Source organism: Callospermophilus lateralis, chromosome 4 (assembly GCF_048772815.1).
Source record: "Callospermophilus lateralis isolate mCalLat2 chromosome 4, mCalLat2.hap1, whole genome shotgun sequence".
NCBI lineage: Eukaryota > Metazoa > Chordata > Mammalia > Rodentia > Sciuridae > Callospermophilus > Callospermophilus lateralis.
In genome coordinates this window covers 89343105-89359697 of record NC_135308.1, presented here as the reverse complement: position 1 = coordinate 89359697, position 16593 = coordinate 89343105, and the positions used below count along the sequence as shown (strand labels likewise).

Here is a 16593-nt window from a genome sequence, read left to right as displayed (position 1 = left end):
GCCCGCCTTCTGCAGGGAACGACCATGACTGTAGCTCGTGACTTATCTGCCGGCCACTTCCCGTAGAAAGAAATACTGGGAAAAGTTGCATTATCAGAAATCCTTGTGCTGACCTTTGGGGCCGTGGGGGCCGAAGCAGTGTGCGTGCCTGTGCAAGCAAGAAAGCAAAAGGTGTGTGTGCATGGGGGGCCGGCGGTGGGGGCACCCTCCGCTGCCACTGTGCCTAACGTTATACTGAGGCTCCGGCCCCCATCCTTGGGACGCCGGGGCTGCGATGAACCCCTGCGGTCAGGCCCGGCGACACACGTCCAGAGGGGCCATGGCCATACTGGCGTGGAAGTTCCCGCGTACCCGGCTGCCGGTGGGAGCCAGTGCCCTCTGCGTTGTGGTCCTCTGTTGGCTCTACATCTTCCCAGTCTACCGGCTGCCCAACGAAAAGGAGATCGTGCAGGGGGTGCTGCAACAGGGCACAGCGTGGAGGAGGAACCAGACAGCAGCCAGAGTCTTCAGGTACTCCTGCCCTTGGGGCTCCTCCCCTCTAGCGTCCTTTCCTCCCGGTGCGCTGAGGACAGGGTCCCCGTCAAGGACCGTCTGGCAGAGGCTTCCCTTTCATCCAGGCTTTCTTGTTCCAATCCCCTTTGTGCTGTTCCCGACTTGGAGACTAGGTAGGGTCTATTTCCCACCCCTTACCCCAAGAGAGGTACAGACACCTGCTTTGCCTATGTAAAGACTATACTCATTTCTTCCCAAGACTGAGTTGTAACAATTGCCCATAACTGGTGGGAAGGACGACCTAGGATAACTTAGTCCTTTGTACTTAATAAGAATTTATTTCTTGGGCTCTGAAGATATTTGAAGCTAAAGCGAACTAGAAGCAGGTAAGAAGTGTCTTCCCAAGGTTAGGTGAGCAATTCGTGGCATAAATCAATGCAGAGTGATGGGCAAACCTTGGACAGTGAAAACATGGACACCCACTAGGTTCCCCTTTCTTTGCGCAGTATACCCAGGGCAAATACAGAGCACTTGCTGACCTCCTACTAAGAGCCAGAACTGTGCAATTGTTATGTTGAAATCTCAACAACTTTCTAAATAACAGATATTTTCACCTCTTATGGAGACCACAAACTGATTCTTTGGAAGGATGAGTTACCCAAGGTCATTATCTTTGAAGAGTGAGTGCTGAAATTTTCAGCACTTTAAAGCTTCAAAGCTCCCAGCTCCTTTTCTTGGCTTAGACATGTGGATACTTCTGGAAGATGGGAGATGTACTTTAGATAGGGACTTGAAATCAGAAAACAAAAGACCAAACCAGGTTGGAAATCAGCACTCTGTGTGCCTAGTAGTTTCGCCTCCTTTGGGGGAATTTTAGTGTAAGGCTCTGAAAATAAGTTTCTGGCAGCAGGAATAATGTAGCTAGCTAGATGAAAGAAAAGACAGAGCTGCCTGCTTCTGCCTTCCCCAGCAGAGGGAACAAACTGCTTCAATCACTGGGAGGGGTCCCTTTCCCCTTCAGTCCCTAGGGCTGAAGATGCTGAAGTTGGCTCTTCTGATTGTGCGGTCCGAGTGAGGAAGGCTTTCCTCTGCTCTTCAGAGGATGGTTCTAGCCAGGTGAGAGCCAATGTAAACATTTTTCACTGCATTACTTAGGAATGTCCAGAAGGGTCTATTCATTTAAAAAAAAACTTTTACAATATGGTTTCTCTCTGTCTCAGGCCTGCTCCTGGAAAGGTCAGAGAGATGATATAGCCATTTCTTCCAGAGGAAGGCAGCTGAGTTTTCCTTAAATGGGAAGGAAGACTCCTTTCCCTTTGTAACTTTACCATCATTAAGTTTTAAAAAATAACCCCACTCTCCTTAAAAGTACATCAGGGTTAATTTTCTCTCTCCTTCACAATATTGATTGTTGGACTGAGAAGCAGGCAAAAGGCATAGCACCTAGCAATTCTTTTCTCTGAAGACAGGAAGCACTTTATTCCAAGTAATATACAGAAATGAGTTAAGAACTTCCCATTGGTTTGCAATGAAAGGGCCCATTTTCTTTATATATAGAAGGAGAAATAATGAAGCTCTGTTCGAGAATAGACTCTTTTTAGAGGACACAATTAAGTGGAAAAAGCTTCCTATTCTGATAAATACAGACTGATGGTTGCTGAGACACATTTGATCCTTGCTGTCTTTAGCCTGGAGTAATCTTCAGTGTTTGTCATTTAGTCTGGTTTCTAGATGCGGAGAATTACTTATTAAAATTCAACACTATAAAAACTACCTAAAAACACACCTCTCAAAATTAGTGTCTGTAAAACTATGAAAGAGACACTATTGCCTATTGGAAAGAATCTGAGCTTTAGGTTAGAATCCTGTATTTGTACATTGCCTGTGCCAGGACATGATAAAATGCAGAATATCTTTGGCAAGTTACCCCTTCTTTGAGTCTTAGCTTTGTTGTCTATAAAATAGGGATAATGACATCTGCCTTGCAGGGTTGTCATAAGGTTTTTAAAAAAAAACAATTGATGCCAAGTGTCCAGTACATTGTACCCAGAAAATGTTTGTCTTAATAATCATTAAAATTTCCAATGTATGTTACAACCTAAATAAGGACATCTGGCCTTTTCATAAGAATTTGGAATATTTTGCCTGTCGAATTTATAGAGAAACAATATCTGTCCATACCTACCCTACCTAGTCACATCACTTAATTAACAGAGATAGGAGTTTTGAGAGATAAGTTTCATATTTGTTAAGTCAAACATTTGTTTTACTTTGAATACTTATTGAGATTCATTCTTTTAAACAGCTGAATTACTAGCATATGGGTAGTAGTATATATCTATTAAGTATCACACAGGTCAGCCAGAAGCATTTATTATATTAAGGTATAACTTTGGCAAATGAATATCTTTCTCTAGTTTGAAATATCTGCACAAATAGAAATATATGTAAACAAATATACAATGTGTATATGTGGAGATAGATGAACATTTATTTATAAATTGTGCATTGATGTCATGTGTATGTACACATATATAAGTGTGAGGATGTAAACACACACACAGAGAAATATTTCAGTTACTCGATCAGTGTAAGTGATTAGAACATGCTACGTATGTGTTAGGCCGGGAGGATAGAAGTGTATGGGATGGAAGACTGCCCCCACTAAGTGAGCTTCGGTCTAACTAGGGGCTGACTGACAAAAACAAACAAACACGCATGGGAAGTTGAAGTATTGCTTAATGTTATCAAGACAAAAGAGTGTTTTTGCCAGGATTTCAGATTTAAATTTATATATTTTTTTGCAGTGCTGGGGCTCAGTACCCAGGGTCTCACACATGCTAGACAAGTGCTCTCTCCTTGAACTATACCCTAGCCCCTTCGCATTTCGTTTGCCATTTGTACTTCCATTTAAATCTGTGACTTTCTTCTTCTTCTAGCCCAGAACCTATGTATTGACTTTTCAGATGAGAACCTAGCAGACTGCATAAGAAATGGCAGTAAGAAAGTCACAAAACTTCAAGGGTTTGGAACTAGATAGGAAGTTTGCCTAGTATTCACATAGTGATAGAAAGATTAAGGCATCAGTTAACCCTAAAGCAAAGCTTTCATATTTCTTGTTGCTTCAGATCAAGTAGTCAAGTAGTATGGGAAATGCCAAATCAAAGCAGCGTTTGCTTATCCCATTATACCCTTACCCATTTCTCCTCCTCAGAGAGGAACCTCAGCTTGAGTTTATTTGCAAGGCTTTATTTTTGGCATCAGACATGGCAACAATAATGGCAACAGTAAAACCCACGAATGGTTAAGGACTTACTATCTGTCTGGCACTGTAAGTGCTTATATGTATTGTCACATTTAATCTCCACAAGAACTTTGCATAAACGGGTATTATCCACATTTATAAAGATAGACATGCCCTAGTCTCTGCCACCAAAGGATTTACAATAGTCCAATGAGATTTACTATAATCCCATATTGGGATTACATATTGGTTATATATTTAATCAAGTGGAAATAGGCCATCAAAGAAAGGCAACATGGCAAAATGAAATACTTAGGGAACTGTCAGATCATGGTTGGATTTCTGGTCATGTCCCTTTCTAGTTATATGATCATTGGTGAGTTCAACTCTCAGAGTGTGGATTTTCCATTTACAAAGTGGGGTTTGTAATAAAGCCACTTGAAAGCATACAGAAAGCACCTAGAGTGGTACTTGTCACATCTCTGTGTGATACAGGGCCATTGTAGCCATAGAAATGTGAGCCAAGTGCTGGGCAAGTTCATAGAACATGCCATTTAATTCTCCAGGGAAGGGAAATGAGAGTTCAGAGAGGAGGTGGTGTTTATCCTAAGCCTTATAAGGATAGTGTTAAGAGGTGAGGGTGAAAGGGTGTTCCAGTCAGAGAGAACAGCAAGGGTGAAGGCAGAGAGGTTTGGAAATGCTGGCACGTTACCTGTGTGGAAAGTTATCCGGTCACCCATGGAAACCTTGGTAGAAAGGTGGTAGACTGGGAGGTAAGAAGAAGCCAGGTCCAGGTCCCAGTCTCTGAATGTATTTAAGTGATGGCTGATGAGAAATGGACTAACATTCAACTATTCAGCAGGTACTGACTGTCAGCTGTCAGCAGGAACAGCACATTACTATTACCAGTAGATCTGGGGACAGGGAATTAGGGATAATTCAGGAAAGTGATTTTTAAAAAAAATTTTGTTAACTCAGTGGGTGGTAACTGTGTCCAAATTCTCAACAAAATACTGCTGTAAGCTGTTCTGTCTTCACATGGCTTCTTTTCTTTCCCTACTTTTCAATCCATGGATGTTAAAAGCTTCAGATGTTGTCACAGCTGCCCTGGTGGCAACAGATGGGCATTAGGGGCAGACGGGGTGAGAGGTAGGTGAGAGGTAGGTGCAGCTTTCTGTGTATGTGAGCTGTAAATTTGGTGTTTCTAAGTTAGAGATTTGTGGAGTTTACTTTGAAACAATATATTAGGAAAACAACAATTTAAGAAGCTTTGATGTTTGAGAAAATTAGCTATGATTATGTTGCATATTTACAAATGTGGAAAAAAACTTTACCAATGATCATAATGGCACAAATCTATCAGTTACATTTATAGGACATAAAATGTGTCAGGCCCACTTCTAATCACTTAAATATGTTTTCTTCTGTCCCCAGAGCAGTTCTCTGATGTAGGTTTATGGTATGTTCCTTGTTATAAATGAGGATGTGGAAGTTCAGAGATCCATGAGCCAAGTGATGGAGTTGGGCTTCCAGCCTGGAGCTATTCAATTTGAACCTCATGTTTGCTCCCGGATAATCTTGGGTAAATGACACATTGTTGCACATATCATATATGATCTGGCTCTCATTTCTTTTTCTCCAACATCATCTTTCATCATTTTTCCTTTTTATACTTTAGTAATATCAGACTCATTATAGTTCCTGAATTAGGCCAGACTGTCTTGATTTTGCTCATTTCCTCTTCCTGGAATTCCTTTACTCCGAGGCCACTTTTCCCTGCCCTTCCCCTGGCCAGTTTCTGCTCATCTCTTGACAGTGCATCATGGTGGATAACAGCAAAGGCCCAAGGTTAGGTGTCCTCAGATCTTTATTCTACCACTTGTTGGGCTCTTGAGCAAGTTGGCTTTCAGTGTCCATTTCCTCAAGAAGGGTGGCTTCTTGTAGGATTGCTACAGGAATAAGATTAGGTAACATGTTCAAAAAGGCTTAGAGCTGTTTCCAGCATACGATTAGTACTCTATCCATGTGAACTCTCCTCCCTACCTAGAAGCTTCTCTTCAGTTTATTTATGCCATGTACATATTATTGCATTTCTTGCTTTTATGCAGAATTACAACAACGGTGTGTCTACCGCTATTACCGAAGAGGATTCTGGGACTGTGGTAGTGAACGTAACAAAATTCTTGCTTGGTTGGAGTTTATAGGATAATGAGAAGAGTCAGACAACAAATAGAAAAATATACAAATCTCTAGTAGTGGCAGGTGCTTTATTTCATGCTGGGTTTAAAGTATTGGTCTATTTGTCTCTTCCTGCTAAATTGTATGCCAGCTTCTGCTACCACAGGGACTGCAGCTCATTCCTTTGTGCACCTCTGTAGCCTCTCATGGTTCCTGGCACACTTAGTTATCACATGAATGAAAGTTCTAGAAAGGAATGGAACCAGATGGTCAATGAGCAGATATGTAAGGAGAACCTGCTGTGTATCCAGCACTGTGCGTGGCAGTAAGAGAGACCAGAGGAGGAAAAGAGCTTTTCCTCTTCAGCAGTTTCCTCGTCCCAATGCTTCTGTCCTTCTGGGCTGGAGAGTCTTTGTTGTGGAAAGCTGTCCTGTATGTAGAGAATGTTCTTGTGCGTTATAGAATCCCTGGCTTCTGTCCACTAAATGAGCCTTCCTGATAGGTCTTCAGACCTATTGTAATTTCCCTCGGGGGTCAGAACTGCCCCTGGTCTAGAGTCACTGCTCTAGAGCAACAAAACCCATCCAGTTGACAGGACTTAAAAACCCTGACAATACATGCAGTTCATGGCTGCATTTGAAAACTACGCACTGTAAGTGCTTTGACCAGAGATAGAAGGTGTCTGTGTAGGAATTGCCCCCTCCCAGAAGAGCAGTGAATGAACTGTGCCCTGTATAAGGTCTTGTTTAGGGAAGGGTCATGAAGGGATGAATTTTAGGATATTGGCTCTGAACAGCTGCCTCCATTGAAAGTTTATGTGACAGGTGTTTCTGTCAGGGCCCTGTCCTAAAGCCTCGGCAAACATACTTCAAGCTCTGTGCCTTATACTTTTGGGGGCTCTCCTAGCTCTTCCTGAGTCTCAGCACTTTTCAGTGATATCAGTGAGGCCTTTCTGGACACTGGAATTACCTTCCTAAATGACTCAAGCCCACTTCTACAACCTGCCTGCCTCTGTGGGGACATTTCCTGTCCTTCCCTCCGAGGGTGGCTTGCCCCGCTGGAGTGCAATCTTCCATCCAAGGAATGGCCAAGGGATTTTCTCCAAGGGAGGAGAGGCTGTGCAGGGAATCTGGATATAGGGTGTGGGGTCCACATGTGCAGGTGTGTCCCCCAGGTTCCAGAACCAGATTTGCCAAGTTTGAGAGTCTAAATTTGAACCTGGCATTTCAGATTATCATGCAGTTATATTTGTCCAGAGAGGAGGATGGAAACATATTTTATCTGTTTCTGCTTTGATTATAATTCCTAAATATTTAGATTCACTTTTACTTTGTCTTCTGACTTGTACATGGGGTTCGTTAAAATACCTTTGGTTTGTACCATACAATCAATATTCCAGTGGGCTTTTTTTTTTTTTGGAACTTGAGAGCCTATTAGTCTTCATTTAAGAGAGGAGTGTTTTAGGAAAATGGTTGGATCAATTGAATAATTATTTATGTTAGTTTAGAGTATGTGGCCTGTTTATCTTTTGACAAAGTTGTGAATCATCATGGAAGTAATGCTGACTATATATCATTAACATTGTCTCTCATAATAGAGTTGATAGGTTTTTAGTAAAATACAATAATTTGTAGATTTTCATTATAATTTGACTCTATTGGGAGCTATACGACAATGGGCAAGTTGCTTAACCTCTCTATACCTTTGCTTTATCACCTGAAAAATGAGTATAATATGCTAACTCACTTCATGGGTTTGTGATTACAATAACATCGAAGCTAGAGCCATCCTCATCTGGCTGGGTGCGATGACAGGGAGCTTATTCCTACCTGGAAAGGGACTGGATTTGGGGGCCCCTGAGAATCAGGTTCTGATCCTACTTCTGTCATATATAAACTTGGTGACCTTGAACAATATTTTGGCCTTTCTGAGCTTTAGTTGTGAGTATCAATAGTTACTTTGGGAGGATTAGGTCTGACTAATTGCTAATTATTAATCCATAATGAGGAGAAAAGCCATGTCTTGGGAAACATTCTGTGCTATAATTGTACTGTCATTAAAAGCATCTCTGAAAATGAAACATGACCTCATGACATGCCCTCCTCTTCCACAGCATCAGTACCAAGGGTGCTGGAATGTGTCCTGCAGGATTTTAAGAAAGAGAACAGAGCCTGGGGACCACCTGGCCATGCACTCATTCAGCCACGTTTCCTGAACGCTCACTCTCCAGCAGATGCTGGAGACACAGTGATAAATATGAGACAGGGTCCCCGACTTTATAAAATCCAGGCTATTTCAGTGACATGAGTTAAATCAATCAGAAACTGAGTAATGTGGGGTTCCGAGGGTTAGAGCTTGTCTGTTTTGGATAATTAATTAGTTTTGGAGCAATGGATTGTTTTCCCTTTCTTTTGAACTGTCTTCTAGCTGTGGCATTGCATGAGAGGACCATAAGGGCTGTCACTCTTTTAATTAGGTGCCAGGAGGAAGCTGAAATGATTCAGAGCCACCCATCGCCCATTTTTCAGGGTTTTAGTAACAGAACACACTGCTAGAGATTCCAGGTGCTCCTAATAGGGTCCTTTAAACAAAAGCGCTCGTTTCAATTATTGACATAATAAATATATACATGATTTTATGCCCCAATGTTCATTTAAAAAATTTATAGCATGACTTGTCTGGATGGGGGATAATACCTATTTACGATGGAAAATTTTAAAATGCAGTAAAAAAAAGGAGAGGGAACTCCCATAATCCCATCAGAAGTGCTCATTGTAAACACTGTCCCTTGTGTGTATTAGTTTGCATGTGTGTATGTTACTACGTTGTGTGTCTTTTGGACATATAGCTTTATTCTATTTAATTCACTCAAAATTGCCTTGCTAGCATTTTCTCATGTAATTTTTAATTGTGATAAAATAGCTTTCTGATTTTTATTTTGGAAAATAATTATTGTGAGTTTTTTTTTTTGCAACATGATACCATATGGAACAAATTACTTTCTTAAAAAGATTATTCATGCTACTTACAAATTTGCATATTATTTTTTTTCCCTTAAAGATACCTCCATGTAACTGGTGAATAGCTGAGTGTAGAAAAATAAAAAGACCCTTTAAAGAGGTCTGCTTTTTCATAATGGGCATCTCATAACAGGCATTTCAGGGGTAAAGCGATACTTTTTTTTTTTTTAAAGGTAATTGATACTTAACAAATGTCACTAATATTTTAGTATGATTTTGCAGACATTCAATGCCCTCTCTGTGTGTAAATAAAACAAAACTATTATGAATTTTATAGTACATTATTTTTTTTTTAGTTATAGTATCTGTAGATCTACATAATCACCCCCCACCCCTGGCATATTTCTTATCGGTCCATTATCATTGAACATAATGGTGGGATTTGTTGTTACATATTCCTTATATCATCCCTTTTTAATGGATGTAAGATTATCTATTTTGAGGATTGATGAAATTTTAATCACTGTTTTTGGTTCATAGTTTCTCACTTTTATAAATAATGATGTGATGAACATTTCTTTGTGTGTATCTTGAACACTCATCTGTTTATTTTCTTACTATTAATTTTTATAACTAGTTTCTTGACAGTTTTGTTTTCATTGAACCATCAATTCTTATAACTGGCTTTTGTTGTTCTTAGAAAATCCCAGAGTTCAGCTAAGGCTGGATTGGGGATTTTTTCCCTTTCAAAGGAATGGATAGTGATTGCATAAATGCAAATACACAATGATTACTAACATTAAATGATGAAATTCCCCCTGGATGAATTTTCAAGAGGTCAAGGCAGCTGAGATAGGTTCCCATGACTGGAGGTGCTCTGTGGCAGAGTCCCTTCGAGGAGCTTTGTGGAGACATGCGATGGGAACTCAGGTAGGGCAGCAGCTCACGTCCCTGCGCCCTTCATGGTTGTCCTCTTTATTACGGTGCTGCTGATGGTTAGCATGGTTCCATCAACATTTAAAAAGCAATGCCTTAAAAATACCACTTCCATCAGTTTTATAGGGTTTAAGCAATTAAATAAAACTATTTGAAGAGGAAAATGAACTTTTACTTTATCATAAGGTTGAGATTTCAAGGAAGAGAAAAATGTCTTGAAGCAGAAGCATTGGGTTTAGTGACTGATTTTTGTTGTCATTCTCCTATTGATTAGAGGTCTTAAGCATGAATCGGGAACAGATCCTGTCTACCTGATGGAGGATGCAAGTGGGATAAAAGGACAAAAATCTCATGATGATGTCTATTGGGTCAGCATTTGGAGGTCATGTATTGGTGATTGTGATGCCATTGGCCTCCACCATCACTATCCTGTGACCTGCTCTTCTGCACCTGTATGAAATGACTATCTACTTTGTGTCTCTGGTGTTTGGGTACCAGAAATTGAATCTCATATATGTTTGTCTGTCCTGATCACAGTTGTTATGGTTTGGATATGAAGTGTTCCTCAAATTCTCATGTGCTGAGGTGAGCGCTCAGTCTCCAAGGCAGCAGTATTCAGAGGTGGGGCTTTTCGATAGTGTTGACAGGATCATGAAGACTCTGACCTCATCAGTGGATTAATCCATTTGATGGATTAATAATTGGAATGGGGGGCTGGGTTGTAGCTCAGTGGTAGAGCACTTGCCTAGCATGTATGAGGCACTGGGTTTGATTCTCAGCACCACATAAAAAGTAAATAAATTCAATAAACATCTATCAACAACTAAAAAAAAATAAAAAAAATTAATTGGAATGGATTGTTGGGAGATAGAAGACACTGCAGGAGGCGGGACCTAGTTGAGGTCACTGGGGCAAGGCCAGGAAAACCGTATTTTCTGTCCTCCCCACTTTCCTGACTGCCATGAGCTGAGCATCTCCTCTGCACCCTCTTCTTCCATCATATTCTGCCTTCTGCAAGTCCAAAGCCATTCAACCAGTTAACCGTAGACTGAAACCTCTGAAACCATGAGCCAAAGTCAGTCTTTCTCCCTCTAGTATGGATTGTTGTTCGGTCCCTAGGTTGTTTTTCTTGGGTGTTTGTCACAATGATAAGTTGACTGAATACAGGAGTCTTACTTAGTGTCTAATAAATATTTGTTGGATGAATGAAAACGAGATTGTCCAAAAGTCCAGCAGACAGCTGAATACTTTTAGGGATTGTCTTGTTTGTTTATTGCCTAGTGTTAAGGCTATGTAAAACGCACTGTCAATTTACAGATTCACCCCCTCATTCAATCTTTTGTTCAGCAAATATATGTACTCAGTGATTTCTATGTGCAGAATATTGTGCTACTTGCTGAGAGTATAGTGTTCAGCCAGGAGAGGCCTTGTCCTCATGGAACATGCAAGCACCCAGTGCATGTTATAGAGGAGCAGCAATGTTCTCCAGTTTCTCAGATTTTTTTTTTTGTTGTTGTTTGTTTTTGTAGTACTGGGGATTGGACCCAGGGACACTATCACAGGGCTCCATCCTCAGTCCTTTTTATTTTTTTGTGGTGCTGGGAATTGAACCCAGGGCCTTCTGCGTGCGAGGCAAGCACTCTACTGACTGAGCTATATCCCCAGTCCCTTTTTATTTTTTTAACAAATAAGTTTTTAATAAAACAAGACACCAACACTGGCCTTGAACTTGGAGATCCTCCTGCCTCAAACTCCCATTGTCACTGGACGATGATAGACTGTGCCGCTGTGCCTGGTTCTCACCTTTTTTAACGGAAGAAAAAACAAACACAAGATTATGTTCACTTTTAGAATTTAGCCATTTATGTGTGTATTTGGTACAGTCCAGAAAGGGCCCAAGTGCCTCCTCTGGCCCATTCGATGTTAAGCCTGCATCAAGATTGTGAGGCAGGAGGTCTGTTTTAGTGGTCTGGACTAAGTATCCCAGTTTAATGGTCTAATGTCTTCTGACTCTTGCTAACCTACACAACATGTGAAATGTTAGAGAGAGAAAGCACTTTACAACATTGCTGGAAGATACATGAGCCCATGGGGGAAAGCAAAGCTCAATTACTGGTAGAATCAAAGCGCCTGAGTGGCAGACTGGCTTGGATAGGATTGCACACTTTGTAAGCAACTCTTCTCAATCTGACCAGCTACCCTGGCAGTAATAAAGAAAAGGAAGGGGAGGGCTGGTTGAGACTGTGGAAGTTCTGAACTGAGTGTTAGTTAGGGATAAAAAGAGCAGGTCATTTTATTTCTTCCTTATAACTGCTCTAACTCTGCCACCTCAGATCTACCTCCTGGCCCCCATTCCCCACATAGCTGGTCCTAACGGATCTCTCAACAACCTGGTCAGATTTTATTAATTTTATCCACCTTGATTGTTGGGACAGCTCCATTCTGGCACTTGGCTCAGTTGTGTTGTTTGAAAGCTCCGTGGAGCCTCTTGTGTCTTCCATCTGTTCCTGCTCAGGCTCCCTGGAGTCTTTACAGGGTTTGCAGTGAAGGTAGGAAGGGTGTTCTCTGCTGTGGAGCCACATTCTGTCCCCTCTGGGAGCTGTGGCTTCAGACTGCACAAGAAGGAGGTGCATATTCATGGCTGGGGATTGCAGCTTTCAGGTCAACTTTGACCCGCTGCCCCCTTCACTTGGCTGGTGGTCTTCTTGAGGAAGGAAAGCCCTTGCCTCCCTTTCCATGGGCGTGGGAAGGCCAGAGCCTCACCATAAAACCATGGCATTCCATGGCTGATCTTTTCTCCCAGTCTTTCCTTGCAGTGCTTCGGTTTGAGAATGGGGGATTGGTTCTCTGGTTTGGCACCTCTTAGAAAACTAGTAAAGAGATGACTTGCCCTGAAATTGGGTGGTTTTCTGAACTTCAAGAGTTAGGATACTTGTATATATCGACCTCATAATGGATCCTTGATTGTAATTGAAGGATACCCACCTGTCTTCCCGCAGCACCCTAAACTTCCATTACCTGGTTCTTCCTGCCAAGAGAGTGCTCTGAAAGTAACTAGCACCTCCATGACCTGGCGCTGCTAAGGCCATATAAAAGCCAGATGCTTGTGGTAGCCTGCTGCCATTTTGCCATCGAAGATGTGCCCCTCCAGTGCTGGCCCATGAGGTCTCCCTCCATTTCCCTTTTTCTTTTTGTATTCTCTTTCATGTGCTTTCAGTAACTCCATATAAAAGGGGAAAGATTTATTATAGTTGCCCCCTGGATAAGGTTCTGTTCCCTCTCAAAGCTCAGTCATTGTGCACTGTTTCTTAAAAGTCCCTGTAGGCTCCAGGAATAGGAAATGCTCAAGTTCAGTTTCATCTCAAGTAGGAGGACAAGGTTTCCCATTACAAACAAGATGTCTGAGCCCTGACCCCCTGTTTAGGGGGCTTACCATGAATGTCTTGTACTGTTTTCTCACCATTTATAGTCTGTCTCTTACTGCTAATTCCTTCCTGTTTCCTTTTCTTCTTACTCAGGAAGCTTGGGAGCAGACCACACATCTCCTGGCCAGCTGGGGCATGATGCCCCTGTAGTCACACACCCCCAATGTTGATTCTCTGGGGTCCTCTCCACTCCTCAGACAGTTCCTCTTGCTTGCGGTTATTCCTTCCTGTTGCTCAGGGCTAAGGGTAGTGGAGGCGGTGGGACTGGGCTGCTCATGAGCTCCCTTCACAAGCCCTGCCGAGGTTAGCTGCATAGTTACCAGCTCTTTTAACTCCTATGGGGGTCCCTAGCAGCACATCTTCAGCTTTGGACTGAAGTCATAATTCCAGCATAAAATCCCACTGAAAATCCTATTACACAAGGATAGAAACAATAAAGAGGCCAGAAGATTGCTCCTAGTGTATCAGGTTTGAAGATTGAAAACTTATGATCCAAAAATTTTCTTTTAACTTTTAAAATGGAGATTTGACACGGTAAATTAAGTTCAGATTTAATTAACATTTACTGAGCACCAATTATGTGCAAGCACCATGCTAGATGTTTTCATGCACAGTTATCAGTCAGTCTAACCCTACACTTTAAGATCAGCTCATTTTTTAACACTGTGATATTTTTAGTGATATAGTTGTTATTACTTTGTGTCTGCCATATGCCATGCACTGTTTTAAGAACTCTATGTGGTGTTATCATTTAGCAAATATAAAAAAAATGGAAAGGATGTTATTGTCCTTATTTTACAAAGAAACAGGCTATAATTATTTGCTTATGGCATTTAGATGGTCAGTGATGCTTGGAGCTAGCATCTAATGCATGCTTACTAGGTGTTTAGCTCATCTTTTAAGTACCTTTATTGGTGCTAACATCATCATAGCAGCCCTATAAGATGATCCTTTCATTGGTGGGGAAACAGAAGCACAAAGAACTTCAGGACCTTGCTGAGAGTTACATTGTTAGTAAACAGTCTGTCTGGCTTTAGAGTGCACAAACTACCTTTCCGTCCTAGACCAAGTATTCACATTTAGGTATTCAGTCAAAGTCTGTGTGTGTGTGTGTGTGTGTTGGTTGAGAGGACTGGGGCTTGAACTCAGGATGCTTTACTATTGAACTATATCCGCAGCCCTTTTTTGATTTTGGGACAGGTTGTGCTGAGTTGCTTAGGACCTCAATAAGTTGCTGAGGCTGGCCTTGAACTTGTGAGCCTCCTGCCTCAGTCTCCTGCTGGGATTATAGGCATGCACTATTGCTCCCAGTTCCAGTGCAACATCTTAACACAAAGGAATGAATCTCAAATGATAAAGTTTCAGACTATGAAGGGGAGTTAGCACTTCCTTCTATTTCACTGTTGTTAATGTCAGGGCTGCTTCTAGCAACCACTCCTCAAGGGTCCTACAAAGAAAGTAGTGAGTCCACTTGGCGGGGGAGGGTGTCTCTTTGCTTTCTGTGTCTGCCTCACATCTCTGATTCATCCCAGTGGCTTATCTTTAGGATCCATTTGCTCTCCTAACTCCCTGGCTATCCTGGCCCATGTGCTTACCTGTTCTTTATATCTGTGAGACAGATGCCAAGAAAAGACATCAACCATGCTATGGTCAGAGGAACTAAAATCTGCACCACTGTGGGAACCTGGAGTGGAACAACCAACCACATACGGATTTTTTTTTTTTTTTCTGTGCTACCCAAAAAGGAAGTTCTTTTATTTCTCTCCATTGCTGAAATCCCCAGGGATTTTTCTCTTGGCTTTAGACACTGTTTCTGAAATGGAGCCTATGTGATAATCTTTTCAGTTTTCAGAAAGATAACCTAGAGATACAGTGTGCATTTTAAAAATAAAACAATGCGTTCTTATTGTAAAAGTTAAAGCTGTATGCAAGGATATTAACCAACACAAAAGGCTCCTCCGTGTTATTTCCTAGAGATAAACAATGCTGATGTTTTGATGTGTATCCTTCCAGATGTTTTCCTTTTCAGAGGATAGCTTATTATTCAAACTAGGGTTCTTGAGGTTAAATACTATAATTATGCCAGGACAGCAGGCAGGCATAAACAAGGGCTGAATGTTTAGCCGTCCTACTGTATTTGAGCTTCTGTATGTATAAGGATGTAGATCCTTAGTATGTGTGTGTGTGTGTGTGTGTGTGTGTACACATGTGTGTGCATTATGCACAGTGATGCACAGCCTCGAGATGGCCCCTAATGATCCTTACCTCTTGGTGTTCATGCCCTTGTTTCATCCTCTCCCTTTGAGTGCAGTGACTCACTTCCAGAATAGGAGAATAGAATACTGCCGAAGTGATGGCATGTCACTTCTTCTGAGATTAGGTTTTGACAAGACTGTGGCTGCATGCTGGGCTCTCTCTTTCACTCTGTTATGCTGAAAGGGCACTCAGCCAGCCTGTGGAAAGGCCCAGGTGGAACTGAGGTTGTGGTCAACAACCATTGAGGAACTGAGCCCGCCAACCATGTCAGTGACCTGGGAAGAGTGTCTTCCAGCTTTCGAGGACTGAAGCCCCCGCTGACAGCAGGACTGCAGGGCCATGAGAGGACTTGAGCTGGACCCATTCAACTGAAATGCTCTTGACCCACTGAAATCAAGGGAACTTACGTGTTGGTTGTTTTAAGTGCTGAATTTTGGGTAAATTTGTTAAATACCCCAGATAGCAATTACTAAATGACTACTATTGTTTTATGCTAGTAAAAACTAAGCCATATTTATTAAATAAAAATAGCATCATGTAGCAAATTGTTTTTAACAATACTGCCTCCTTCCCCACTCAGGTCATACCTGTCAGTAGATACCTTATGTAATGTGTAATGCAGAGTTTATCTGTCATGACTATTGCAAATATTTTTCCAATGTTTTGTCTTTTGACTTCGCTTATGTTCATGTTTTAAATTTTTTTCTACATACAGTTTGGAAGTCATCAGTAAATAGATATCATGTTTTATTCTTTCACGACTTTTGAACATTTGTGTCCTGATGCCTGTAGCCCAAGATATTTTCATCTAGTATTTTTATGATTTAACTTTTTGGTAACTTTCTATATTTTTTTAAAGAGAGAGAGAGAGAGAGAGAGAGAGAGAGAGAGAGAGAGAGAGAGAGAGAATTTTTTGATATTTATTTTTTAGTTTTCGGCGGACACAACATCTTTGTTTGTATGTGGTGCTGAGGATCGAACCCGGGCCGCACGTATGCCAGGTGAGCGTGCTACCACTTGAGCCACATCCCCAGCCCTTCTGTAATTTTTAAAGAAATATGGTGAATTGGAGACCTGTGCTTTCTGCCATTTCTTCATTACA

At 41.5% G+C, this 16593-nt stretch overlaps 1 protein-coding gene across 1 annotated transcript in view; it reads left to right on the top strand.

Annotated features, from left to right (window-relative positions):
• Positions 1-274: 274 nt before the first annotated feature.
• Positions 275-16593, top strand: part of St8sia1 (ST8 alpha-N-acetyl-neuraminide alpha-2,8-sialyltransferase 1) — a 134295-nt gene continuing 117976 nt past the window's right edge. Inside the window, exon 1 of the mRNA XM_076852725.1 lies at positions 275-510. Coding sequence (XP_076708840.1) covers positions 275-510 — 236 coding nt within the window. The remainder of the gene's footprint in view (positions 511-16593) is intronic.